Consider the following 26,379-nt stretch of genomic DNA (forward strand, 5'->3'; position numbering starts at 1 on the left):
CCGTGGTCCACTCTCTATTCCTATCAGATTCCTTTTTTACTTTTCCCATCTATCACTTCCCAGCTTCTTACTTCATCTCCCCTCCCCTACCCACCTAACTTCCCACTCACCTGGCTTCACCTATCACCCTCTAGCATGTACTCCTCTCCCTCCCCCACATTCTTATTCTGGTTTCTTCCCTTGTCCTTTCCCATCCTGATGAAGGTCCTCAGCCCAAAATGTTAACTTTTTATTCCTTTCCATAGATGTTACTTGACCTGCTGAGTTCCTCTGGCATTTTGAGTGTGTTACTCTGGATTTCCAGCATCTGCCAAATCTCTGTGCTTAATCACTCTTTTACTATTCACCTTAATTCCATTTTTTCTGCCAATTGGAACAGCTTCACTCTCTATACTCATTTTGAATACAATTAGGATGTAAAGAGGAAAAATTACTAATTACTAAAAATTACTAGGTTAATAAGTTAAAACCCCACTATTGGTCTGACCAATCAGTCTCCATACTACAGGATTGCTTTGATGACATCTACTGGAATGTCTTTCATGATGAGGATGTCTCCGAGTTCATGGAGGGGGTCACGAGCTTCATCCCGAAGTGCATCAGTCAGGATCTATCCAAACCAGAAACTCTGGATCGACAGTTGCGTGTGTGCTGCACTCACCGCCCGAGACAGAGCATTCACCGTCAGTATCCACCAGGAACTCAAGAAATGCACCTACGTTCTACGCAAAATCATCAAGGCAGTGAAACGACGATATAGGGACAAGATCCAGACACAACTCTCCATCAACAACACATGCAGCTAATGGCAAGGTCTGCACATCATCGTAGGTTTCAAAGGTAAACACAGTGGTGCTGCCAACATCATTGCCTCTCTCCCAGATGAGCTGCTTTTTTTTTTAAAACACTCGGTTCAACGTCGCCAACACTGAGTCCCTGAGGAGAGCTGCCGATACAACCTGCACCTTGGTCATCTCTGAGGCTGAAGTACACAGGTGTTTCTAATGAGTGGGCAGCCGCAAGGCTGCGAGACTGGACGGCATCCCAGGGCAAGTACTCTGTGTGTGCGCAGCACAACTGGCTGGTGTGTTTTCAAACATTTTTAATCTCTCCCTCTCCCAGTGTAGAGTGCTCTCCTGTTTCAAAACATCCACCATTGTCCCTGTACCTAAAAAGACCAAGGTAACATGTCTGAATGACTGGCGTCCTGACGCACTCACGTCAATAATAAGCAAATGCTTTGACAGGCTGGTCGAGGACTACCTCTGCAGCACGCTACCACCCACACTGGACCCCTACAATTTGCCTACCAACACAACTGATCAACAGATGGTGCAATAGCCACAGCTCTACACACCACCTTACACACCTGGAGAGGAGGGATGCTTATGTGAGAATGCTGTTCTTGGACTACAGTTCAGCATTCAACACCATAATTCCCTCCAAGTTTGATAAGAAGCTCAGAAACCTCGGCCTTAACCCTGCCTTGCGCAGCTGGATCCTGGACTTCCTGTCAGATCACCAGCAGGTGGTATGAGAGGGCTCCATCACCTCTGTCCCTCAACACAGCAGCCCCCCAGAGTTGTGACCTAAGCCCCCTCCTTTACTCCCTGTACACCCATGACTGTGTCGCCATCCACTGCTCCAATCTGTTAATTAAATTTGCAGACGATACATTAATTGGCCTCATCTCAAATAATAACCAGGTAGCCTACAGAAAAGAAGTCATCACCCTGACACAGTGGTGTCAAGAAAACAACCTCTCCCTCAATGTCACAAAAAACAAAGGAACTGGTTGTGGACTACAGGAGAAACAAAGACAGGCTCGTCCCTATTGACATCAATGGATCTGAGGTTGAGAGGGTGAACAGCTTCAAGTTCCTCGGTATAGGACCTTACATGGTCTGTACATACCGGCTGTGTGGTTAAAAAAAAAAGCACAACAGCGCTCCTTTCACCTCAGACAGTTGAAGAAGTTTGGCATGAGTCTCCAAATCCTAAGGACTTTCTGCAGGGGCACAACTGAGAGCATCCTAACTGGCTGTATCACTGCCTGGTATGGGAACTGTACTTCCCTCAATTGCAGGACTCTGCAGAGAGTGGTGCAGACAGCCCAGCGCATCTGTGGATGTGAACTTCCCATTATTCAGGACATTTACAGTGAAAGGTGCGTAAAAAGGGCTCGAAGTATCATTGGGATGACCTGAGTCATCCCAACCACAAACTGTTCCAGCTGCTACCATCTGGGAAATGGTACCATATCATTAAAGTCAGGACCAACAGGCTCCAGGACAGTTTCTTCCACCAGGCCAACAGAATGATCACGCTAACACAATTGTATTTCTAAGCTATATTGACTGTTCTGTTGTATATCTTACTCTACATACTATTTATTACAAGTTACTATAATTTATACATTGCACATTCAGATGGAGATGTAACATAAAGATTTTTACTCCTCCTGTATCTGAAGGATGTAAGAAATAAAGTTGATTCAATTCAATTATAACCGTTGGGTAAATACCATACCTGAGTTGGCTTTTGCTTGTCATTTGGAAAAAGTTCCATCCACAGACTCAGAAGAGTGAAAAGGTTTACTTCTGAAAGCCTAGGACTCAACCCTACGAAATAAAGATACCATTAATAAATTGCATGTTATTACATTAAATTGCTGTGTAAGTTGTCTATAAAGCAGTTACTAAATTCAGTGGCAAAGGCAGTACTAATGAATAAATTTATCAAAAGTTGCATTTGTCTATGGTAATAGCAAGAACTTTTAGTTCTGAAAAAAAAAACAGCAGACAGCTTTTTAGGGATGAAATCAATCAAAAATGATGAAGCAGAAAATAACGGTAAGTCAAAGATGAAAGCCTAAAGTTCTCACAAGACAATAGAGAAAAGGAGTTTAAAAAGAGAATTGAAGAAAAGAGCTTAGACATTGAAAATGTGCTATTGTTAACAGTGGTGTTAAGAGGGGACATAGTTGTAAAATGGAATAAAGTGACAAGGTTGAAAATGACTACAGTAATTAGAAAGATACAAATGGACAGACATAAGGACTAGAAATTTAATGTCATAATGGGAGAGCTGGTGACTAATGTGGGTCAGCGGATGCAGAAATAATGAGTGAAAAGGATACTGCAAGTTAAAATGTAAGTGCCAGTTCTGGATGTGCTTTACAGACAGCAGAAGATGGGAGGCTGGCCAATAGCACATTGGATATAAAGATAAAAGAATGGAGAAACGTTTGCCATCAGAGGTCCAATCAGTGTCGGGAGCAGAGCACCTTGAAGAGTTTACTTGCAGGTTGGCAAAGCTAGTATAGAAGGAGAGCTTTGAGGGTGTTCGGGCATTCCAAAGGTCCGATCAGTGTTGGAAGGAGAACACTGCGAATTAAATAAAAGTACAGAAAGGACAAGTGGGGCAGCCATTGTTGGGAGTGGGCCAATGGTGAGAGTAGGAGTGTCAGGCTTTGACTCAAGAGGTTTCAAGGAGAAGAGGTTGAGGCCAAAGAAACACGTTAGAGAATTTGGTCTTAGTTGTCCATTGTACAGTTCAGGCTGGATGGTGGATATGACAGTGGAATATTCCTCCTGTAGGATGTGGGAATTTATGGAACCTAATAGACTCCCTGATGACTACATCTGTGGGAAGTGCTGCCAACTGCAGCTCATGAAAGACCGCATTAAGGAGCTGGAGCTGCAGTTGGATGAACTTAGGATCATCCAGGAGGCACAGCAATTGATAGATATGACTTTTGAGCAGGTGGTTACACCCAGAGTGCAGAATTCAGGGAGTAGATGGGCAAACACCAAGAGAGGCAAAGGGAGAAGGAAGTCAGTGCAGGGTCTCCCTGTGGCCATTTCTCTCAGCAACAGGCATACCCCTTTGGATATTGCTGTGGGAGATGACCTCCCTGGGCAAGGCAGCAGCAGCCAGACCAATACCAATGTGGTCAGCTCTGAGCCTCAGAAGGGAAGGGTGAAGTCAGGCGGAGCAATAGTCATAGGGGACTCAATAGTTAGGGGGATAGATAGGAGATTATGTGGCAGTGAAAGAGACTTCAGGATGGTGTGTTGCCTCCCAGGTGCTAGGGTCCAGGATCTCTCTGAGCAGTTGCAGAATACTCTTGAAGGGGAGGGTGAGCAGCCGTAGGTCGTAGTACATGTTGGTACCAATGACAGGCAGGAGAGGGGTAGAGATCCTGCGCAGTAAGTTTAGGGAGTTAGGAAGGAAGCTGAAGAGTAGGACATCCAAGGTGGTAATCTCCACATTACTCCCAGTGCCCGAGCTAGTGAAGGTCAGAATAGGAAGATAGCGCAGATGAATGAGTGGCTGAGGAGATGGTGCAAGGGGCAGGGTTTCAAGTTCTTGGAACATTGGAACTTTTTCTGAGAAGGGGTGACCTGTACAAGTGGGATGGATTGCACTTCAACTGGAGGGGAACCAGTATCCTGGGAGGGAGGTTTCTAAATTTGTGTATGTTTACAAAATACAATTAAGTTGGTCAGTAAAACTATTGAAAACCTTTTCTTTGTACTTTTGTCAGTTAAATAAAGGTTCACGTGAATTAACATATCACCAATTTTTGTTTTTATTGCATTTTGAAAAATATCCCAACTTTTCTGGAAATGGGGTTTGTAATTTACTTATGGCAATCTTTGGGATTATCCCATCAGAAGCAGGAAATATTCCTGTTTCCGCTCAACGTATGATAGCCTTTTCAACTTTATTGGCTAGGAGAGCCATTTTATTGAAGTGGAAGGATTCTAATCCACCTACTGTCTTTTATTGGCTTTCCTCCATTATGTCCTGTTTAAGTTTAGAGAAAATAAGAAGTCGGACGTTTGATACATCCTTTAAATTTGAGCAAATCTGGTGACCTTTTATTCAATATTTTCATTTGATTTGATTTATTACTCATCCAATTATTTCTTTTCGAAGTTTTAGATTTGATCAGAAAGTCGTATCCTCAGAATGGACTGTCCAGTCTCCTTTTTTTTCTTATAGTTTAGTGGGGTTTTTTTCCTTCTCATTTTAAAAATTTAAAGTTTTTCTTCTCTATGAGTTGATAAGAGGAGAATTAGCTGTCTTACTTTTTTATTATATATTACATATTTGCTTAATACTACGTGTGATTTTGATAATGTCTATTTCACTTTCTGTTTGTATTGTTATTGATATATATATTTGAGATAACTCTCCTCTTGTGTACATATGCTCTTTCTAAATCAATAAAAAGATTAATAAAGAAAGGAATTTGGGAACATAAATTGGAAGCAGATGTTCTCAGGGAAGTGCATGGCAGAAATGTGGTAAATGTTCAGGGAACGTTTGCATGGTGTATGTTCCATTGAGGCAGGGAAAGGATGGTAGGGTAAAAGAACCATGGTGTACAAAAGATGTAGAACATCTAATCAAGAAGAGAAATAAAGCTTATGAAAGGTTCAAGAAACTGGGTATTGTTGGAGCTCTAGAAAATTACAAGGGGGCCAGGAAGGAGCTCAAGATTGAAAATAGGAGAGCTAGAAGAGGCCATGAGAAGGCCTTGGTGAGTAGGATTAAGGAAAACCCCAAGGCGTTCTACATGTACGTGAAGAACAAGAGGATGAGCCGTGTAAGAATAGTACCAATCAGAAGTAAGAGTGGAAACGTGCGCGAACCTGAGGAAGTAGCGGAGGTACTTAATGAATACTTTGTTTCAGTATTCACCAGTGAAAAGGAACTTGGCAATTGTTGGGATAACTTAAAATGGACTGAAACGCTTGAGTGTATAGACAGTAAGAAAGAGGATGTGCTGGAGCTTTTGAAAGGTATTAAGTTAGATAAATCGCCGGGACCGGACGAGATATACCCCAGGCTACTGTGGGAAGCGAGGGAAGAGATTGCTGAGCCTCTGGCGATGATCTTTGCATCATCAATAGGGACAGGAGAAGTTACCAGAGAATTGGAAGGTTCCAAACGTTGTTCCCTTGTTCAAGAAAGGGAGTAGAGATAACCCAGGAGATTATAGACCAGTAAGTCTTACTTCAATGGTGGGCAAGTTGTTGAAGATCCTGAGAGGCAGGATTTATGAGCATTTGCAGAGACATAATCTGATTAGGGATAGTCAGTATGGCTTTGTCAAGGGCATGTCATGCCTTACGAACCTGATTGAATTCTTTGAAGATGTAATAAAACACATTGATGAAGGTAGAGCAGTGGATGTAGTATATATGGATTTCATTAAGGCATTTGATAAGGTTCCCCATGTGAGGCTCATTGAGAAAGTAGTGACGCATGGGATCCAAGGAGACCTTGCTTTGTTGATCCAGAACTGGCTTGCCCACAAAAGGCAAAGGGTGGTTGTAGATGGTTCGTATTCAGCATGGAGGTCCGTGACCAGTGATGTTCTGCAGGGATCTGTTCTGGGACCCCTCCTCTTTCTGATTTTTATAAATGACTTGGATGAGGAAGTAGAAGGGTGGGTTAGTAAGTTTGCTGATGATACAAAAGTTGGGAAGCGTTGCGGATAGTCTGCAGGGTTGTCAGAGGTTACAGTGGGACATCGATAGGATGCAGAACTGGGCCGAGAAGTGGCAGATGGATTTCAACCCAGCTAAGTGTGAAGTGGTTCATTTTGGTAGGTCAAATTTGAAGACAGAATATAATATTAATGGTCAGACTCTTGGCAGTGTGGAGGATCAGCAAGATCTTGGTGCCCATGTCCACAGGACTCTCAAAGCTGCTGCGCAGGTTGACAGTATTGTTAAGGTGGCATATGGTGTGTTGGCTTTCATCAACCGTGGGATTGAGTACAAGAGCCATGAGGTAATCTTACAGCTGTACAAGACCTTTTAGACCCTACTTGGAGTACTGTGTTCAGTTCTGGTCACCTCATTAGACAGACAGACAGATAGATAGATAGATAGATAGATAGACATACTTTATAGATCCCGAGGGAAATTGGGTTTCATTACAGCTGCACCAACCAAGAATAGAGCATAAATATAGCAATACAAAACCACAAACAATCGAACAACAATATGCAAACTATGTCAGATGGAAATAAGTCCAGGACCCGCCTATTGGCTCAGGGTATCTGACCCTCCATGGGAAGAGCAGCAAAGTTCGATGGCCACAGGCAGGAACAACCTCCCATGATGCCCAGTGTCGCATCTCGGTGGAATATGGCCGGAGTCCAACAGCAAAAAGTTCAATATCCGGGCTACGAACACATTCCTTGATCTTAATATGACCAGGATTACAGGAAGGATGTGGATGCTATTGAGAGAAAGTGCAGAGGAGATTTACAAGGATGTTGCCTAGAGCATGCCTTATGAGAATAGGTTGAGTGAACTTGGCCTTTTCTTCTTAGAATGATGGAGGATGAGAGGTGACCTGATAAAGGTGTACAAGATGATGAGAAGCATTGATCGTGTGGATAGCCAGAAGCTTTCTCCCAGGACTGAAATGGCTAACACGAGGGTGCATAGTTTTACGGTGCTTGGAAGTAGGAACAAGAGGGATGTCAGAGGTAAGATTTTCCACACAGAGAGCGATGGGTGTGTGGAATGCACTGCCAGCAAATGCCAGCAAAGGTGGAAGACGCAGATACAATAGGGTCTTTTAAGAGACTCTTGGATAGGTACATGAATCTTAAAAAAATAGAGGGCTTTGCAGTAGGGAAATATTAGGCAGTTTCTAGAGTAGGTTACATGGTCGGAACAACATTGTGGGCCGAAGGGCCAGTAATGTGCTGTAGATTTTCTGTGTTTCTAGATGGCATGAGATAAGCATTCTTACAGAGGTGGTAATGAGGTGAAGATACTCCAGAAACTCAGTTGGATGTTCCTTTTCTATAATCACAATTTCCACCTTTGTTCTTGTCATGCGAAGCTCAAAGTAAATTTATTATCAAAGTGCATGCAGTATGTCACCATATACAACCCTGAGATTCATTTTCTTGTGGGCATTCACAGTAAATAGGGGGAAAACACAATAAAATCAATGAAAAAACGCACAAAACAGAGACAGGCAAACAACCAATGTGAAAAGGACAACAAACTACAATTACAAATAAATAAACAATCAAACAATAAATATCGAGAACATGAATTGTAGAATCCTTAAAAGTGAGACCTTAGGTTATGGAATCAATTCGGTGTTAGGTTAATTGACATTATCCCCTTTGGTTCAAGATCCTGTTGGTTAAGGAGTAATAACTGTTTCTGAACCTGGTGATGTAAGACCCAAGGCTCCTGTAGTTCTTCCTGATGGCAGTAGTAAGAAGAGAGCATGGCGTGGATGGTGGGGAATCCTTCATGCTGGATGCTGCTTTCCTACAATAGCGCTCCTTGCAAATGTGCTCAATGGTAGAGAGGGCTTTATCTGTGATGGACTGGGCTGTATCCACACTTATTGTAAGCTTTTCTATTCAAGGGCATTGGCGCCCTTTCAGAACAGAAATGCGAAGAAATTTTTTTAGTCAGAGGGTGGTGAATCTATGGAATTTGTTGCCACGGGCAGCAGTGGAGGCCAAGTCATTGGGTGTATTTAAGGCAGAGATTGATAGGTATCTGAGTAGCCAGGGCATCAAAGGTTATGGTGAGAAGGCGGGGCAGTGGGACTAAATAGGATAAAATAGATCAGCTCATGATAAAATGGCGGAGCAGACTCGATGGGCCGAATGGCCTACTTCTGCTCCTTTGTCTTATGGTCTTATGGTCTTATGGTGTTTCCATACCAAGCCGTGATTCAGCCAGTCAGGGTATTCTCCACCATGCATCTATAGAAGCTTGTCAAAGTTTTAGATGACATGCCACATCTTTGCAATCTTCTAAGAAAGTAGAGGCGCTGCCATGCCTTCTTTGTAATGGCAGTTACACGCTAGCCCTTTCTTTTTATTTGTCTGCATTTTCTCCACTGGCTTGCCAATAAATATTTGGTGATAATCTCTATTGCTGATGTGAACAACACAAAGAATATTTAACCTAACGTCAATAAATTGGAGATTAGAATGACTGACAGTGTAAGCTATGCAGAGAGTCAGCAAAGTTTGCACTTAGTTAATCTGACTGAATAATTTAAAAATACTGTATTATTGATGTAGTAGTCAAATGAATGTCATTCAAAAGGACTTCCAGGAGGCACTTCCCATGAAGTTGTGAACTGAAACACCAATGCCTATGAACAGAAAAGCCTACAAAAGTGGACAAGGTTGAGGACCAAAATATCCTCAACTGAGTGCAACAGACGAGAGTTACATCAAAATGACATTCCTTTAAATCAGAAGTCTAGCACTGCTATCAGCTCTGAACTCCCAGAAACCACTGGATCCCAAGTACACCCCTCTACAGTCCGGAGAAGTCCTGTCAGAAGTGGTCTTGATAGAAGAGTTGCTGCCAAAATGCCATTCCTCTGAAGTGGAAACAAAGCCAACAGACTCACCTACACACAAAAACACAAGGACTGGGGTGCTGAACAATGGCAGCAAGTGCTCTGAACTGATGAGTCAATATTTGAAATGTTTGGATCATACAGAAAGCAGTTTGTTGGTAGAAGAGCTGGAGAGTGCTATGTGGATGAGTGTCTGCAGCCAACAGTGAAGCACGGCGGAGGCTACCTGCAGGTTCGGGGCTGCATTTCTGCAAGTTAAGTTGGTTATCTAGTCAGAATTAATGGAATCCTCAATGCTGAGAAGTAAAAGCAGGTTCTCATCCATCATGCAATATCATCAGGAAGGAGTCTGACTGGTCTCAACTTCATTCTGCGGCAGGACATGACCCCAAACACTGAGGCAAAGTTATAAAGAATTACCTTCAGCAAAAAGAATAGGGAGTTCTGCAACAGATGGTATGGCCTCTACACAGCCCTGATCTCAACTTCATTGAGACTGGCTGGGATCACCTGGAGAGACAGAAGCAAGCAAGACAACTAAAGTCTGCAGAAGAACTGTGGCAATTCTCCAAGTTGCTTAGAACAACCTACCAGCTAATTTTCTAATAAAACTACATGACAGGGTCTCTCAGAGAACATGATGCGGATTTAAAGGCAAAGGGTGGTCATGCCAAATATTGATTTTATACAGTTTTTTTAAAATGGTTTAGTGCTCTTTATAGTAATTTTTTTGATATTTACGAACTTTTTATTTTATTATTTTTGAAAGCATCTTTGCTTTGCAATTTTTTTTAAACATGTGCCTTGGACTTTTGCACAGTATTGCATAATTTTCACTATTTGTCTTCTTTTGCACATTGATTGCCAGTCTTTGTGTGTAATTGTCCATTGCTTCTATTGTATTTCTCGTTTCTACTGTGAATGCCTGCAAGAAAATTAATATTAAGGTAGCATATGGTGATATACACATACTTTGATAATAAATTTACTTTGATCTTTGAAAATGGGGTTCAATGTATGCATTTATATTGGAAATTATTTGTTTAAATTTAGAAAGGATAACTGTGTTCCCATCTGATCATAAGAATGCAAGACATAGGAGTAAACCATATGGCACCCAAGGTCTACCCTTCTATTCAATTGGTCCTTGATTCAGTCCACACAGGATGGTAGTAAGGGCAATGATATGCTCCTCCGTCTGCAAGATGTGGGAAGGCAGGGATCCTCAGGGTCTCCCTGATAGCTACATCTATGGGAAGTGCACCCATACGTAGCTCCTGACAGATTGGGTCAATGACCTCGAGCTGGATCTGGTGGTATCGGGATCATCAGGGAAGCAGAGGGTTTCACAGATGAGACTTTCACAGAGAAGGTCACAGCCAAGGTACAGGCTTTAGATAGCTGTGTGACCAGCCGGAAGAGGGAAGTAGATCCCCTGTGGTTATTCCCCTCAGCAACAAGTACTGTATACCACTTTGTAAAACTGCTGGTGTGGCTGGGGAGATGACCTTTCAGGGCACAGCAACAGCAGCCAGATCAGAGACGCTGTAGCTGGCTCTGAGGCTCAGTAGGGAAGGGTAAAGTCAAGCAGAACCACAGTGACAAAGAGACTTTTTAGGGGTATGGACAGGAGATTTTGTTGGCTCACAAGAGATAATGTGTTACCTGCTGGGTGCTAGGGTTGAGGAGGTCTCAGAGCAGCTGCAGAACATCCTCAAGTGGGAGGGTGAGCAGCTAGAGGCTGTGGTGTACACTAGCACCAATAGCATGGGTACAAAGGAGGAAGGGGTCCTGTGCAGTGGCATAAGAGGTCAGGAAAGAAGCTGAAAAGCAGGACAGGAATAAAAAGACGGGCAGATGAATGAGTGGCAGAAGAATTGGTGCAAAGGGCAGAGTTTCAGGTTTTTGGATCATGGGGACGTCTTCTGGGCTAGGAGTGGCCTGTACAAGAGAGACTGGGTAAACCCTAACTGGTGGGAGATCCATAATGCTACTTGGAGAATGTAAACTGGTTTAACAGTGGGATGGGAACCACAGCACCAGGTGAGAAAGTGGAGGGATTCAGAGAAAAGTAGCTGCCATGAACAGTAAGAACAGGCAAGATAATAGAAACAATAGAATGGACAGGTCGAAGTGTGTGTATTTTAATGCAAGGAGTAAACGTAGAGCAAGGATCAATACATGGAGCTATAATGTCGTGGCCATAACAGAGACTTGATTGAGACAGGGACAGGAATAAACCAGAATCGTGTTTAATATCACTGGCATATGTCATGAAACTTGATGTTTTGCGGTAGTACATTGCAATACATAATAACAATTGTAAATTACAATAAGTATATATTAAAAAATTAAATAAGCGATGCAAAAAGACAGGAAAAAATATTGAGGTAGTGTTCATGAATCCATCGTGAAATCTGAAGGTGGATGGAAAGAAACTACTTCTGAAATGTTGAGTGTGTGTCTTCAAGCACCTGTACCTCCTTCTTGATTGTAGCAATGAGAAGAGGGCATGTCCTGGGTGATGGGGTGCTTAACGATGGATGCCTAACGATAGATGCCATATTTTGAGGCACTGCCTATTGAAGGTGTCTCACTGGGATGCTAATGCCCAAGATGGAGTAGGCTGACTTCACAACTTTCTGCTTTTTTTTTTGATCCTGTGCAGTGTCCTCTCCATACCAGATGGTGATGCAACCAGTTAGAATGGTCTCTACAGTACATCTATAGAAATTTCAGGTGTCTTTGGTGACATAACAATTCTCCTCAAAGTCCTTAAGAAATACAGCCACTGTAGTGCCCTCTTTGTAATTGCATCAATGTGTTGGGCCCAGGATAGATCCTCAGAAATGTTGACACCCGGGAACTCGAAACTGCTCACTCTTTCCACTGCTGATCCCTCGATGAGGGTGTGTGCTCCCTCGACTTCCCCTTCCTGAAGTCCACAATCAATTCCCTGGTCTTACTGACGCTGAGTCCAAGGTTGTTGCTGCGACACCACTCAACCACTGATCTCTCTCACTCCTGTACGCCTCCTCGTCACTATCTGAAATTCTGCCCGCAATAGCTGTGCCATCAGCAATTTTATAGATAGTGTTTGAGCTCTCCCTACCCACACTTGGGTGTAGAGAAAATAGAGCAGTGGGCTAAGCATGCATTCTTGAAGTGCGCCAGCGTTAATTGTCAGCAAAGAGAAGTTATTTCCGATCCGTACAGACTGTAGCCTCCCGGTGAAAAGTCAAAAATCCAGTTGCAGAGGGAGTTACAGGGGCCCAGGTTTTGGAGCTTCTTGATTAGAACTGAGGGCATGGTTGTGTTGAATGCTGAGCTGCAATCAATAAACAACAGCCTGACATAAGTATTGCTATGGTCCAGGTGATCCAAAGCCAAGTGGGGAGTCATTGAGATTGCATTTGCTGTAGACCTGTTGTAGCAATAGGCAAATTGCAGTGGGTCCGGGTCCTTGCTTAGACAGGACCAACCTCTCTTAAGTGCTTCAAGTCAGTAGATGTGAGTCCCACTGGGCAATTAAGTCATTGAGGCAGCTCACCCTGCTCTTCTCGAGCACTGGTATAACTGTCACCCTTTTGATGCAGGTTGCAGCAGTGAGATTGAACATGCCCTTGAATATTCCCGCCAGTTGGCTGGCACAGATTTTTGGAGTCCCAACAGATTTACCACCGGGGCCTGATGCTTTGTGAGGGTTCACCCTCTTGAAAGGCAAATATGATGGAGGTGTTCAAGAAACTCTTAGATAGACAGATGAATGTGCAGGAAATGGAAAGATCTGGACACGTATAGGCAGAAGGTATTAGTTTAGTTGGCATTTGACTACTAATTTAATTAATTAGGCCAACATTGTGGGCCAAAGACCCTATTCTCATGCTGTACTATTGTGTTCTAAGACCATGGCTGATATACTTCATCATTTTCTTCACTATCCCCATAATCACTGGTGTCTCTTAACATACAAAAACCTTTTTGCCTTTGTTTTGAAGGCAAATCATGACTCAGCCCTCTGTGGTAGAGAATTCCAATGATTCACTACTCTCTCAATGTACCTTCTCCTTATTTCAAATTTAAATGGCACTCCCTTACTTTGAGACTATGACCCCTAGTACAAGGTATGTCAGCCTGGCAAGCGTCTTGAAGATTTAAAAAATTGGCTTTATTTATCACCTCTACATTGAAATATACAGTGAAATATGTTGTTTGCGTCCACAAATAGCATATAACATGCCAACAACTTAATAACCCTTACTTGCACGTATGTGTGGAAGGAAACTGAAGCACCCACAGGAATCCCGCGTTGTCACGGGGAAATCATACAAACTCATTACAGACAGTGGCAGGAATGGAAACCCCAGTTGCTGCTGCTCTAAAGGAGTGGTTCCCAAAAAAGTTTTGACTACCGCCCCCTTGGATCCCAGACCACATCTCCAGCACCCCTCCCTTTCCAGCCATTACATAAAACCCATAAAAAATATTAATTTATGATGCACAGTGAAAGAAAATAGGAACTGCAAATCCAAAGCAGTGACAAATAATTGCAAAAATTATTCTAATCTAATTAAAGCTACAAATAAAATTATTTCTTTATTTAATTACCATAAAAACTCTTTTCATCAACAATTTTAGCGCATACATTTGTAGTCGTTTTACTTCATTACTTTTTAACTTTTCATTGAGATGGTTGGGCTTGGTGCAGTGATATCAGCTTCTCTCAGTCTGAATGTCACTCTGAAGGAGCCTCAGATCCCTACGTTCAGTAATTTCCAGTCTGTTTTGTTGCTTTGAAAGATGTTGGGTGACTACACTGAAACTGCATTCCACTAGATATGATATTGGAAAGTCAATAAAGAACTCCTTGACCTTTTTCCACAGTGGTTTCATTAAACTTTGCAAATACTTCTGTCAAATAACGAAATGTCATATCTAATATTCTTGAGTTGATAACTGATTGAAGCATGTGAGCCTTCAAATCACATTTTTAAAAAACTCATAAAAGCATCTCCTTTTGAGAGCCATGTGACTTCTGTGTGTAACAGCAAGTGTCCAAGCTGGTCATCATTCTCAATACAAAGCTTTCAAAATAGTCAAGAATTGACAGCACGGGTCTTGATTGCATTTACTGCTGCGATAATCATGTGTGAAGCCGATTATTTAGGTTTTTTGCGATAACACTTTGTCTGTGAATTACACAGTGAATGGTAAATATGTTAGGTACAGCTTTTTTCAAGTAAGTAATAACTCCCATGGTAACATTCTGTCATTAATGTACCCCCTCTGTTGCATAAGAAAGAATGTTGGTGAGCAGAATGTCCTTCTTTTTAAAAAGTTGTTCAACTACCCAAAACATTGACTCCCCCTTCACATCTGTTTCTAGTCCCCTTGCAAATAACAGCTCTTAACCCACTGTTTTGTCTTTTACAAAGTAAACATAACCAAGAAGCAAATAATCATTGCGTGGCAAAGTTGACTTGTCGAAATGCAGAGCAAATCTTGTTGTCCTAAGTATATTGAACAATCTGTCTTCCACATTATCAAACGTTTCACCTATTCATCTTTGAAGTGATTCTGACCAGAATCACTTTAAATTATTTAGCCTGGTAACTCATGTAGAACCATACTCAGTACCCCCCTACCGCTACAAAGTCAGTTTTTCTCCAACTGTATGGGGCTTTCCAGATTTAGCATTGAGCAATGAAATGTCGTATGAATCATGCAAACCATTACTGCTGTGAAGTGCTGGAAAACACGTTTTGAAGTGTTCCATGTTTCTGAAAGCTTTCACGAAGTGACTGAAAATAAGCCAGTTTCTTGTTCGCTTTATCAGAGTGTATTTTCTTCAAGTGTTCAAGGAGCCAGGACAGTTTCATTGCCTCATTTGTGAAAAAAAACACTTTTTCCACACAACAGACATATTCACTGCTGTTAGTTACTTATAAATCCACATTTCAGATACTCCAGAGTAGACTGCCTACACCTCTTTTCTATCTGGTCTGCTTCTGCCATTTTTGTTATGGATTCAGGGGTGCTGCATAGGTTTCTTTTGATGATAATTGGACTCCAAAGGGATATATTAACATAAGGATTGACATTAAATCCTTCTACAAATTGCCTTTAAAGTAGTTGCTAAATTAAGTACCAATGAATAGAATTATCAAAAGTTACCTCTGCCCATAGTATTAACAAGACCTTTTAACACTAAGAAAGAAAAAAAATGGAGAGTTATGCGCTGAGTAGGAGGGAAAGAATGGACTAATCTTCAAGTAGGTGTACACAGACAGCACATCGTGGGCCAATGTGCCCATGCAGTGTTATACTCTTCTATGTTCTAAACTGGAGATGCTTTACAATGGTGTAAATAGCCAAAACTGGAATTTGAAATATATTTTAGGTAGGTCAAATAGCTTGCTAAATTTAGAAGGTTGAGGATGATTTAATAAATTTCATAAGGGAAACTGAAGAGAACACAATTATACTAGAGGGCTATTTATCCCCCTTAGTTAAGATATGTAATGAAAAACATAACTTTCTACACACTCAAAAACACCTTGGCTAACATAGATCTTTTCTTTTTGAATTTAAAATTAAAATTTGGCCTGTCATCATTGCTGCTTATGAAGGAAGAATTCTAAATTTCTCCTAGCACTACATGCAAGTCATTTTTAATTACTCTTGAAAGACCTGGTTCTGCTTTTTATGTCCGATTTCCCTTAATTCTTTATCATGCAAAATCACCCTCTCTCCATTTCCCCAACAGTTATAATTATAATCTTCCAAAGTTCTCTTAATTTAAAAATCTTTCCTTCGCATTAAAAGATGCCTCCCTGCATAAAACTATTGTAACCTCCCAGAACGATGACATTTTAGCACATAATTGCCAGCATATGTGAATGGAACTAAGTTTCAGGAATGTCAACATACATACATGATTATATTATGTTTAGTACATACCAAGGATAATTCTTTACTTCGTCACCCTATCCCTAATGTCCCTTCTTTGATCAAGATTTCAATCACCACATCTGAACCAATTTTTATCTGATTGGGAATGCGTGTGCAATTAATAATCTAATGGAACAGGGAGACAGAACATTTCTGTTCAATCTGTCAACAGGGAGGGGAATTAGCAGTGAGGCGAACAGAGAACATAGGTGATCGTCTCATGACAACGGTGCTGCCTTCCCAATATTTAACTGGAGGGTTAGATGTCAGACAACAGAAGTGATTCTAATATTACACTTTTCCCATACCCCAGGTTATTCCAGATAAATAATTCAGGGACTGATCAACGTTAATAAGGCATTCCGGTAGACGTTAATCATATCAGTGATTTAGAAGCCAACTAAATTCGCCAAATCCAACATACGAAGCCCCGTGGAGGTCAAGTCTCGGCAGCTGGCCTCACCTCTGGGGTTGCACTCGGTTTGTACTCCTCTCTCCTGCCGCTCTCCGGCCTCCTTCGTGCGCGCCGGTTCCCGCGGGTCCTTCATCTCCAGAAGCCGCCGAGAGCGAAACATGGCCTCACCTGCGGCGCTGAGTGGCTCGTACCGACCCGCCGGAGACAGCGGAGCAACAGCGCGGACAAGTCATAGCGCCGGGTCGAAACAGACCTTGACAACCAAAAGCGTCAGAGCGCCACCCCTGCGTCATGACATCATCACAGGCAACGAAAGGGGCTGGCGGGGCACGACGAAATGAATGGACTGCCGACGCTTCGGGCCGAGACCTCTGGGGTTCTTCAGGACGGAGCAGAAAGGGGGCAAATATACCAGAATGAAAGCGTGGAGAGAAGGGGAAGGAAGATGGCTGGAAGGTGAAGGAGAAGCCAGGTGGGTGGGAAAGGTCACAGGCTGGAGAAGAAGGAATCCGATAGGAGAGGAGAGTGGACCATTGGAGGAGGGGATCCGAGGGAAGTAACAGGCAGGTGAGAAGTGATAAAAGGTCAGAGTGGGGAATAGAAGGGGAGGGGTGTAATTTGTTTATCAGAGAGAGAAATTGATATTCATGCCATCAAGTTGGAGGCTACCCAGACAGAAAATAAGGTAAACAACAGGAATTCTGCAGATGCTGGAAATTCAAACAACACACATCAAAGTTGCTGGTGAACAAAGCAGGCCAGGCAGCATCTCTAGGAAGAGGTACAGTTGACGTTTCAGGCTGAGACCCTTCGTCAGGACTAACTGAAGGAAGAGTGAGTAAGGGATTTGAAAGCTGGAGGGGGAGGGGGAGATCCAAAATGATAGGAGAAGACAGGAGGGGGAGGGATGGAGCCAAGAGCTGGACAGGTGATAGGCAAAAGCACAAGGGATATGAGAGGATCATGGGACAGGAGGTCCGGGAAGAAAGACAAGGGGGGGGGACCCAGAGGATGGGCAAGGGGTATATTCAGAGGGACAGAGGGAGAAAAAGGAGAGTGAGAGAAAGAATGTGTGTATAAAAATAAGTAACAGATGGGGTACGAGGGGGAGGTGGGGCATTAGTGGAAGTTAGAGAAGTCGATGTTCATGCCATCAGGTTGGAGGCTACCCAGACGGAATATAAGGTGTTACTCCTCCAACCTGAGGGTGGCCTCATCTTGGCACAAGAGGAAGCCATGGAGCCAACATGCAAGAGACATTTGGATAAGCCGTGAATAGGGAAGGTTTGCAAGTCAAACACGGACACATGGGATGAGCACAGGTGGGCACCTTGATTGGCATAGGCGATTTGGGTTGAAGAGTTGTTTCCATGCTGTATAATGCTATGATTAGGTTGATATGCGGGGCGGGGCAGGCACATCAGGAGAGCAAAGCACATAATGGGAGATGGGGTATATCCAGAAATCAAGGTTAAAGCAGAGGGAGAACACAGTTGGAGCTTGTGGCAAAAGATAAAGAGTGAGTGCGGGCAAAAAGGTGAAAGGCAGTGGAGTGGGGCAGATGGGCGGAGAGAGGGTAACAAATATGTCATATGTCACTCAGTTTTCATGGGGACCACATCTTTAAGCGGTTATATTTCATCAGGTTTAATGGTAATACCCTTGTCTCAATTGGGATGGATTTATTAACTTAAAAACTGAACATGGGACATACGAGACTACAGATGCAGAGTCTCGACCTGAAAGTTGACCAGGCAGCAGTTTGTTTTTAACGGAACATAGGTAATGGAACTCCAGCACAATAATGGCAATCATTAACTGAACCTCGATGAGGAATGTAAAAAGCACGGAGGTAGCATTGAGCATTTCCCTGGTTTAAATAAAAACAGGTGTTAGGCAATACACAGTCAGTGGATTGGATAGAAACTCTCCTGTTAAATCTGATTGTGGGAGGTAGTGGACATGAAGCAGCTTACTGGAGGGAAAGCACCATGAGCATCCTGGTTCTCAGGGATAGAAGATAACCAGCTTGAGAGTAAAATATGTTGTTGAAGGCTTCAGCTAAAAGTGAAGATAGATGGTCCATCCCATGCACTTGAGATTCTTCATCTTGGAAAATCCATCTTGTGATAATACAACGTACTCCAAGTGTTATCAGTAAATGAATGAGAGCACTGGTTACAGTAAAATCTTCAGTCATAAACAACGTGCTAGCCGTAGGGTTAAGTATCTTTCCAAAGTTCAAAGTAAATTTTATGATCGAAGTACATATATGTCACCATATAGAACCCTGAGATTCATTTTCTTGCAGGCATACTCAATAAATCTACAGAATAATAATAATAACAGAACCAATGAAAGACCACCTAACTAGGGCATTCAATCATAGTCATAGTAATACTTTATTGATCCCGGGGGAAATCAGTTTTCGTTATAGTTGCACCATAAATAATAAATAGTAATAGTAATATTACTATTAGTAGATAGTAATAGCCATAGAAATAATAAATAGTAATAGAATAGTAATAGAAAATAGTAATAAATAGTTAAATAGTAATATGTAGATTATGCCAGTAAATTATGAAATAAGTCCAGGACCAGCCTATTGCCTCAGTGTGTCTGACCCTCCAAGGGAGGAGTTGTAAAGTTTGATGGCCACAGACAGGAATGACTTCCTATGATGCTCTGTGCTGCATCTCGGAGGAATGAGTCTCTGGCTGAATGTACTCCTGTGCCCACCCAGTACATTATGTAGTGGGTGGGAGACATTGACCAAGATGGCATGCAACTTAGACAGCATCCTCTTTTCAGACACCACCGTGGGAGAGTCCAGTTCCATCCCCACAACATCACTGGCCTTACGGATGAGTTTGTTGATTCTGTTGGTGTCTGCTACCCCAGCACACAACAGCAAATATGATAGCACTGGCCACCACAGACTCGTAGAACATCCTCAGCATCGTCCGGCAGATGTTAAAGGACCTCAGTCTCCTCAGGAAATAGAGACGGCTCTGACCCTTCTTGTAGACAGCCTCAGTGTTCTTAGACCAGTCCAGTTTATTGTCAATTCGTATCCCCAGGTATTTGTAATCCTCCACCATGTCCACACTGACCCCCTGGATGGAAACGGGTCACCGGTACCTTAGCTCTCCTCAGGTCTACCACCAGTTCCTTAGTCTTTTTCACATTAAGCTGCAGATAATTCTGCTCACACCCTGTGACAACGTTTCCTACCGTAGCCCTGTACTCAACCTCATCTCCCTTGCTGATGCATCCAACTATGGCAGAGTCATCCGAAAACTTCTGAAGATGACAAGACTCTGTGCAGTAGTTGAAGTCCGAGGTGTAAATGGTGAAGAGAAAGAGAGACAAGACAGTCCCCTGTGGAGCCCCAGTGCTGCTGATCACTCTGTCGGACACACAGCGTTGCAAGCACACGTACTGTGGTCTGCCAGTCAGGTAATCAAGAATCCATGATACCAGGGAAGCATCCACCTGCATCGCTGTCAGCTTCTCCCCCAGCGGAGCAGGGCGGATGGTGTTGAACGCACTGGAGAAGTCAAAGAACATGACCCTCACAGAGCTCGCTGGCTTGTCCAGGTGGTCGTAGACACGGTTCAGCAGGTAGACCATGGCATCCTCAACTCCTAGTCGGGGCTGGTAGGCGAACTGGAGGGAATCTAAGTGTGGCCTGACCATAGGCCGGAGCAGCTCCAGAACAAGTCTCTCCAGGGTCTTCATGATGTGGGAGGTCAATGCCACCAGTCAGTAGTCATTGAGGCCGCTGGGGCGCAGCGTCTTTGGCACAGGGACGAGGGAGGACGTCTTCCATAGTACAGGAACCCTCCGGAGCCTCAGGCTCAGATTGAAGATATGGCGAAGTACTCCACATAGCTGAGGGGCACAGGCTTTGAGCACCCTGGTACTGACACCATCATCAGAGTGCAGAAGACAAACTGCAAATACAAAAAGAAGAAATAATAATAAATAAGTGATAAACATTCAGAACATGAAATGAAGAGTCCTTGAAAATAAGTCCATTGGTTGTGAAAACAATTCATTGCTGAGTTCCTCCAGCATTTTGTGTGTTGCTCGGATTTCCAGCATCTGCAGATTTTCTCTTGTTTGTGATACTGTGTATAGTTGAGAAACATTTTCTATTGGGAGTTTATAGCTAAGCAGGGAGTAGTGTTGTGTATTAAATAGTTGAGTAGAATTTGAGTAATTTTGTGAACATTTTGTTTGATTAAGCATTCTTGTTCGTTTAAATAATTCATTAATGTTATATGTAAAAATACGGGAATTGCATTTGTCACGATGCTACAGGCGGGGGGTGATATGTGCGCGCCTCGCTCAAAGTAGAAACTCGCATTCCTGGCTCCTTGGTTCCTTTGAATTAGTTTCATGTTTTGGATTTACAAATCGTAAAACTTATTTTTAACGCGTTAGGTTCCGTGACACATTTACACAACATAACCTTTGTCGGTAGTAAATCTACATGGAATTCACTGCCCCTACTAGTGCATAATTTGCGTGGAGACCGGCTTTCTAATTTGCGTGATGGTTGTTAGCATAACAAGTGGAAAAATACAGTGCTGCAGTATCTCACACACAAACAATGGTGACAGTTTTGAAATTCTCGTTTTCTGTGCAGAGGCCATACACAGCCAGGAGAACGGCTCGGGAAGAAGTGGAAGGCCAGGGGCGGCGGGGTGCGGCCCGGGAGATGACACCACCCGCTGCACATCCGGGGCGGGTGTGCAAACTAGCCAGCAAAGCCAGCGGCGGCTAGCGACCAGAGGGTGGGTGATCCCGCCAGTCTCGTCTGTAATGACGCTCGCTGCCAAAAGCCATTGGCTGCAGAATTGTACTGCCTGGAGCAGTTTGGGAGAGAGGCGTGTGCATCCTCAGCTCAATATGTTGGCGTCGGGTTGGGAGGGATGGCAATGTGTGATGCTGTTTTAGTTTTAGGGAAAATATTTTCTTAACATTCAAATTGTAAGTACCCCATCTTACATTGTTCAATAAGATTAAATCTCAGCCTTCTGAACTTCAATGACAGCACCCTCAACCTTGCTTCAAATATCAACTCTTTCATACCAGGCATCAACCCTTCTGTGTCTTCTTGACAGTCTTCGATGTTGGTATGCATTTAAAATATAGAAATTATTATATTAAAATATAGAAATGGAAACTACAATTAATTCCCTGTAAGGTTGTGTCAAAGCATTCCCACTTTTATACTTGTACCCCTTATGAAAAGGACCGTCATTCCATAGCCCTCCTAATTATTTGGTGCTTTATTTGGAGAATCCAGCATTTAACAGGAAAAAGGCAGCACTGGCTGAAGTGGAATCATCAGAAACGTGCAGGTTGATTGCTTTGTACAGTAATTTTTGTTTGGTGTTTCATTGAAGTTTGTGATGTCTATAGGATTATTGTAGAAACATGGAATGCCTGCCTTCACTTGAAGAGACAAATTCCGACTAATTCCATACATGGGTGTTTTGGGTGCTAATTCCCCCCCCCCCCGGATACAGTATGACAGTGAGAATTGGGGAATGTTACCCTGGTCTGCATGCTCTTATTGAAGTTGGAGACAGTTATAAGCAATTGCTCACCAATTTTCCTCCATGCAATGCAGGAGGCAACTCACTTCAGTAAGGCATTCCTACTGCAATGTACCATTGGCTGCAGCCTCAACCACTGCTGCAGAACAGGGCCAGAACTCTTTCACTATTTGCGGTTGAGGTCTTGATGACTTTTGACGTTTATTAGGCTGTTGCACATTGGAGCAGAAAACCTCTGCATTTCCAAGTTTACAGCAAACTGTTGTATTAGGTCACAGATGATCTCCAGTTAAGAGAAGCAGAATTTGTCTGATTTTCTTTGCAGAGAAACACAGTAACTCAAGGTAATTCTGGTTTCCCAATGATAACGGGTGCTATTTGTTGCATGCCTGTCATTTTGAGATACCACACATTGGCCCAATATTTCCTAGGTGTAACGAGCCATTGTGCTCACTGCTCATTGGTCTCATCAGTCTATATTTACCCGTATAAAAACTATGTTTCAGAAGTCTTTCTGGCTCTCTTCCTTTGAGATGCTTCATGTGTCAAGAAGCAGGCCTGTTCACAGAAATACTGAAAGGAATCTTTGGCCGCTTATTAAACCAACTGAACTTTAATAAATTATTTGGCAACATCCCTCATAGTAGTCTGATGCAAAAGATTAAGGCACACAGGGTCCAATGTAATGTGGTAGATTGAACTGAAAATTGCCTTGACCGTAGAAGAAACAGTGTATCGACGGAGGGGCATTATTCTGATTGGAGGTTTGTGATCCACAGGGACCTTTATTTGTTTGTGATGTGCCTAAATGATTTGAACAAAACTGTAGGTGGACTGAATAGAAGTTTGCCAATAACACGAATGTTGGCAGATTCGTGGATAGGGAGGACAATTTTCAGAGGATCTATCAGGGTATAGATCAATTAGAAATTTGGGCAGAGAAATGGCAGATTGAGTTTAATTTAATTAGGTGTTGCACTTTGGGAGTTCAAACATAAGAAGAAAATATAAGGTAAATGTCAAAAGCTTTAGAAGCATTGATCTTGGGATGAACATTGAGAGATCTTGGGTTTGCAAGTCCACAGCTCCCCGAAAGTGATAACACAAGTAGACAGGAGAATAAAAAGGCATACGGCATACTTGCGTTCATTGGTCAGAGTGCTGAATATAGAAGTCAGGGAACCATGTTGCAGCTGTATAAAACTTTCATACATTTTTGAAGCATTACGTGGAGTTCTTGTCACTGCATTACAGAAGGCTTTAGAGAGGGTGCGGAAGTAGTTCACCAGGATGTTACCTTGATTGGGGCATATTAGGTCTAAAGAGCGATTAGACAAACCTCAATTGTTTCTTCTGGAGTGTTGGGGCTGATATAAAATTATAAGAGATATATTTAGGGTCTTTTTCCTCAGGTGGAAATGTTGAATACCAGCAGGCATAACTTGAGAGGAGAACTGTTTAAAGGTTTAAGAGGCAAGTTTTTTTCCCACAGAGAGTAATAGTTTCATGGAAATACATTACAAAGGAAGAAGCTGGAAGCAGATACAGTAGCAACTTTTAAGAAGTATTTTTACAGACACATAAGTAGACAGGAAATAGAGGAATATAAACTGTGTGCACACAGGATTAGTTTAAATTGGCATCATGTGGGTTGGAGGGTGTGTTCCTGTTAGGTACTCTTCTATGGCTTGATGAGAATCTGAATTTTTATGCAAGTCTGAAGTTCAGAAACAGTTACTTTAAAAGTATTAATCAAATCATTAAATTGTTAATTATTTTAAGGATTGAGTAAATAAAAACACACAGCCTTGAAGAAGTATTCAGCCCCTACAACTGTTTTCACGTTTTATTGTCTCATTTTCTAAATTTAAAATACATTGAAGTAGAATTTTTAGCTAATCTGGAAAACATGATGGATCATGTCAAATCAAAAGAAAAATTCCAAAACTTGTCAACAATTAATTAAAAATTAAAAACCAAAATTGTGAGGCTGAAGAAGCGTTGATCCCCTTTGTAATTACTATGTTAACTTTCCTCAGGTGCAATATACAGTACTACCTCACCAACTCTCCCAATTTGTTGATGTAGAAAATTGGAGGATCGCCTATTTTCAATGAATTCTTAAGAATAAATACCCCCTCCCTCTGTAAGGTCCAACAGTATTGCAGATTTTCAATAGACCAAACCAAAATGAAAGCAAAAGAGCATTCAAGACAAGTCAGGGAAATGATAATAGAGAAGCACAAATCTGGGGAAGGGTACAAGATGATCTCAAAGACACTTAACATACCTTGGAGCTCAGTGCAGTTCATCGTGAAAAAGTGAAAAAAATATGAGACCATAGCCACTCTGCCTAGTTCAGGCTGTCACTCGAAACTTAGTCGCCGGAGAAGAATTGCACTTGGTAGAGAGGCTACTGTAGCTCCAACAGTCACTCTGAGCGAGCTGCAGAAGTCAGTGACTGCAACTAGAAATGAAGTTCTTGGCTCCACAATCTTTAAGGCTTTGCACAAAAGGTTACTTATGGAAGAGCGGCAAGGAAAAAGCCCTGGCTTAAAAAAAAGCATCTCCTTGCCTGTATAGACTTTGCAAACTTTTACTTAGAAGATAGTGTAACGATGCGGAAAAAGGTCTTGTACCAACCTGTTTTTCTGCCTAGCTCCACCTACCTGCACCCAGACCCCAATCTCCATACCTTCTCATCCACGTACTTACCCAAATTTATCTGAAATCTTGCATTTGAACCTGCATTCACCAATTTTGCTGGCAGATCATTCCGCTTTCACACCATCTTGTGAGTGAAGAAGTCTTCCCTCAAGTTCCCCTTAAATACAGTGGATTCTAATTAATTAGGGCACATGAGGACCAGGATATTTTGGCCCAATTTAGCGGCTGCCTCAATTATCCAAAGTTTCATGAAAATAGTTAAAAAGGTATGGTAAAGACAAACTACCATTTAACTGTGTAACAAATTATGTATTTAAATGAAATACAGAACAAATTAGAACATTACCAATATTACTATAGTACTTCAAAACTATCAGTTCATAATGGATACTGATGGAGGAATTCATCGTGTGTACACTGGCGTAGTACTTGCTTGGTAAACTATCCATTCTTAGCCCATTAAACTGTCGAGGTTTAACGCTTTTCTCAAAAACTAAAATTCTTTTTATCTGTTCCTGACATATTTGAACAACACGATGCAGTAATGCGATTTATTGCTTTCTTTGAATCTGATAGTGTTGCGTGTTTGTATGAAAGGGAGCCATCTGGCCTGGCACGATAACAAAGGCCTGCTTTGTTGACATTGTAGATATCATCTGCCCAAAATTTTTGAAGCAACTCAGGGAGTTTTGTAGATCTCCGTGTTTCTGTACTTACAGCATCAGCACTGTCTTTCTCGCTGTATATTTCATTTAATATAGTGCTGACATTTCCATCAAGACAACCAACCAGCTGTTGCTTTAAAATCTTTGTGACCCAGCTTCTTAGCTAGCTTCTCTGACTTGTTTTTTAAAACATTGGTCCACTGACACGCATACATCATCCCATTACAATGGAAAACCTTTGATTGAGGGCCTCTTTGACATCTGGATCCTCACCTTCATGTTTTTTGTTTTTGGGATGTTCCTTGTCCCTCATGTATTGCCTATTCTTCTTGCAGTTTATCTTGCTGATATATCCAGCATGCAATTGTAGATTTTGGAACTAAAGTTATTTCCGCCAGCTGACGAGTGGCGTTAGGTGGATAGCTTTCAATTTGGTCCATTCGGGTAATTTTTTTTGTCTAGTGTCCAATCTTTTCGTGGCAAGGGTCTCAAAAATTTTAAAGTCAAAATTAAAAAAGCAAAGTGATCAAAAATGACTGTTTTTTGAATGGGCGTTCATTGGCCCAAATAGATAACGTAACACAAGCACACACAACTGTTCACTCTAAGCACGGTGTAGCGCCTAATGGCCACATAAGTGCATGTGACTATTGTCTGCTGCCCCAATTAAGCGGCATAGTGTCTCAAAGGAAGTGAATCTAGGCTACTTTCTCAATTTGTTTTTGTTCTTTGA

At 42.2% G+C, this 26,379-nt stretch overlaps 1 protein-coding gene across 5 annotated transcripts in view; it reads right to left on the reverse strand.

Moving 5' to 3' along the window:
• The window catches only part of cdadc1 (cytidine and dCMP deaminase domain containing 1), a 59,167-nt gene extending 42,154 nt beyond the window's left edge, over positions 1-17,013 (reverse strand). For 2 of the 5 annotated variants that reach the window (XM_063051118.1, XM_063051116.1), the window contains exons 1-3: positions 16,793-16,914; positions 9,799-9,888; positions 2,530-2,621 (exon numbers count right to left, since the gene is read on the reverse strand). In XM_063051118.1, coding sequence (XP_062907188.1) covers positions 2,530-2,568 — 39 coding nt within the window. In that variant the 5' untranslated portion in view covers positions 2,569-2,621; positions 9,799-9,888; positions 16,793-16,914. Of the gene's footprint in view, positions 1-2,529; positions 2,622-9,798; positions 9,889-16,792 lie in introns of all 5 variants that reach the window. The other 3 variants (XM_063051115.1, XM_063051114.1, XM_063051117.1) reach the window with 2 other exon arrangements.
• Between the last annotated feature and the right edge of the window lie 9,366 nt (positions 17,014-26,379).

This window comes from Mobula hypostoma, chromosome 6 (assembly GCF_963921235.1).
Source record: "Mobula hypostoma chromosome 6, sMobHyp1.1, whole genome shotgun sequence".
Lineage (NCBI taxonomy): Eukaryota > Metazoa > Chordata > Chondrichthyes > Myliobatiformes > Myliobatidae > Mobula > Mobula hypostoma.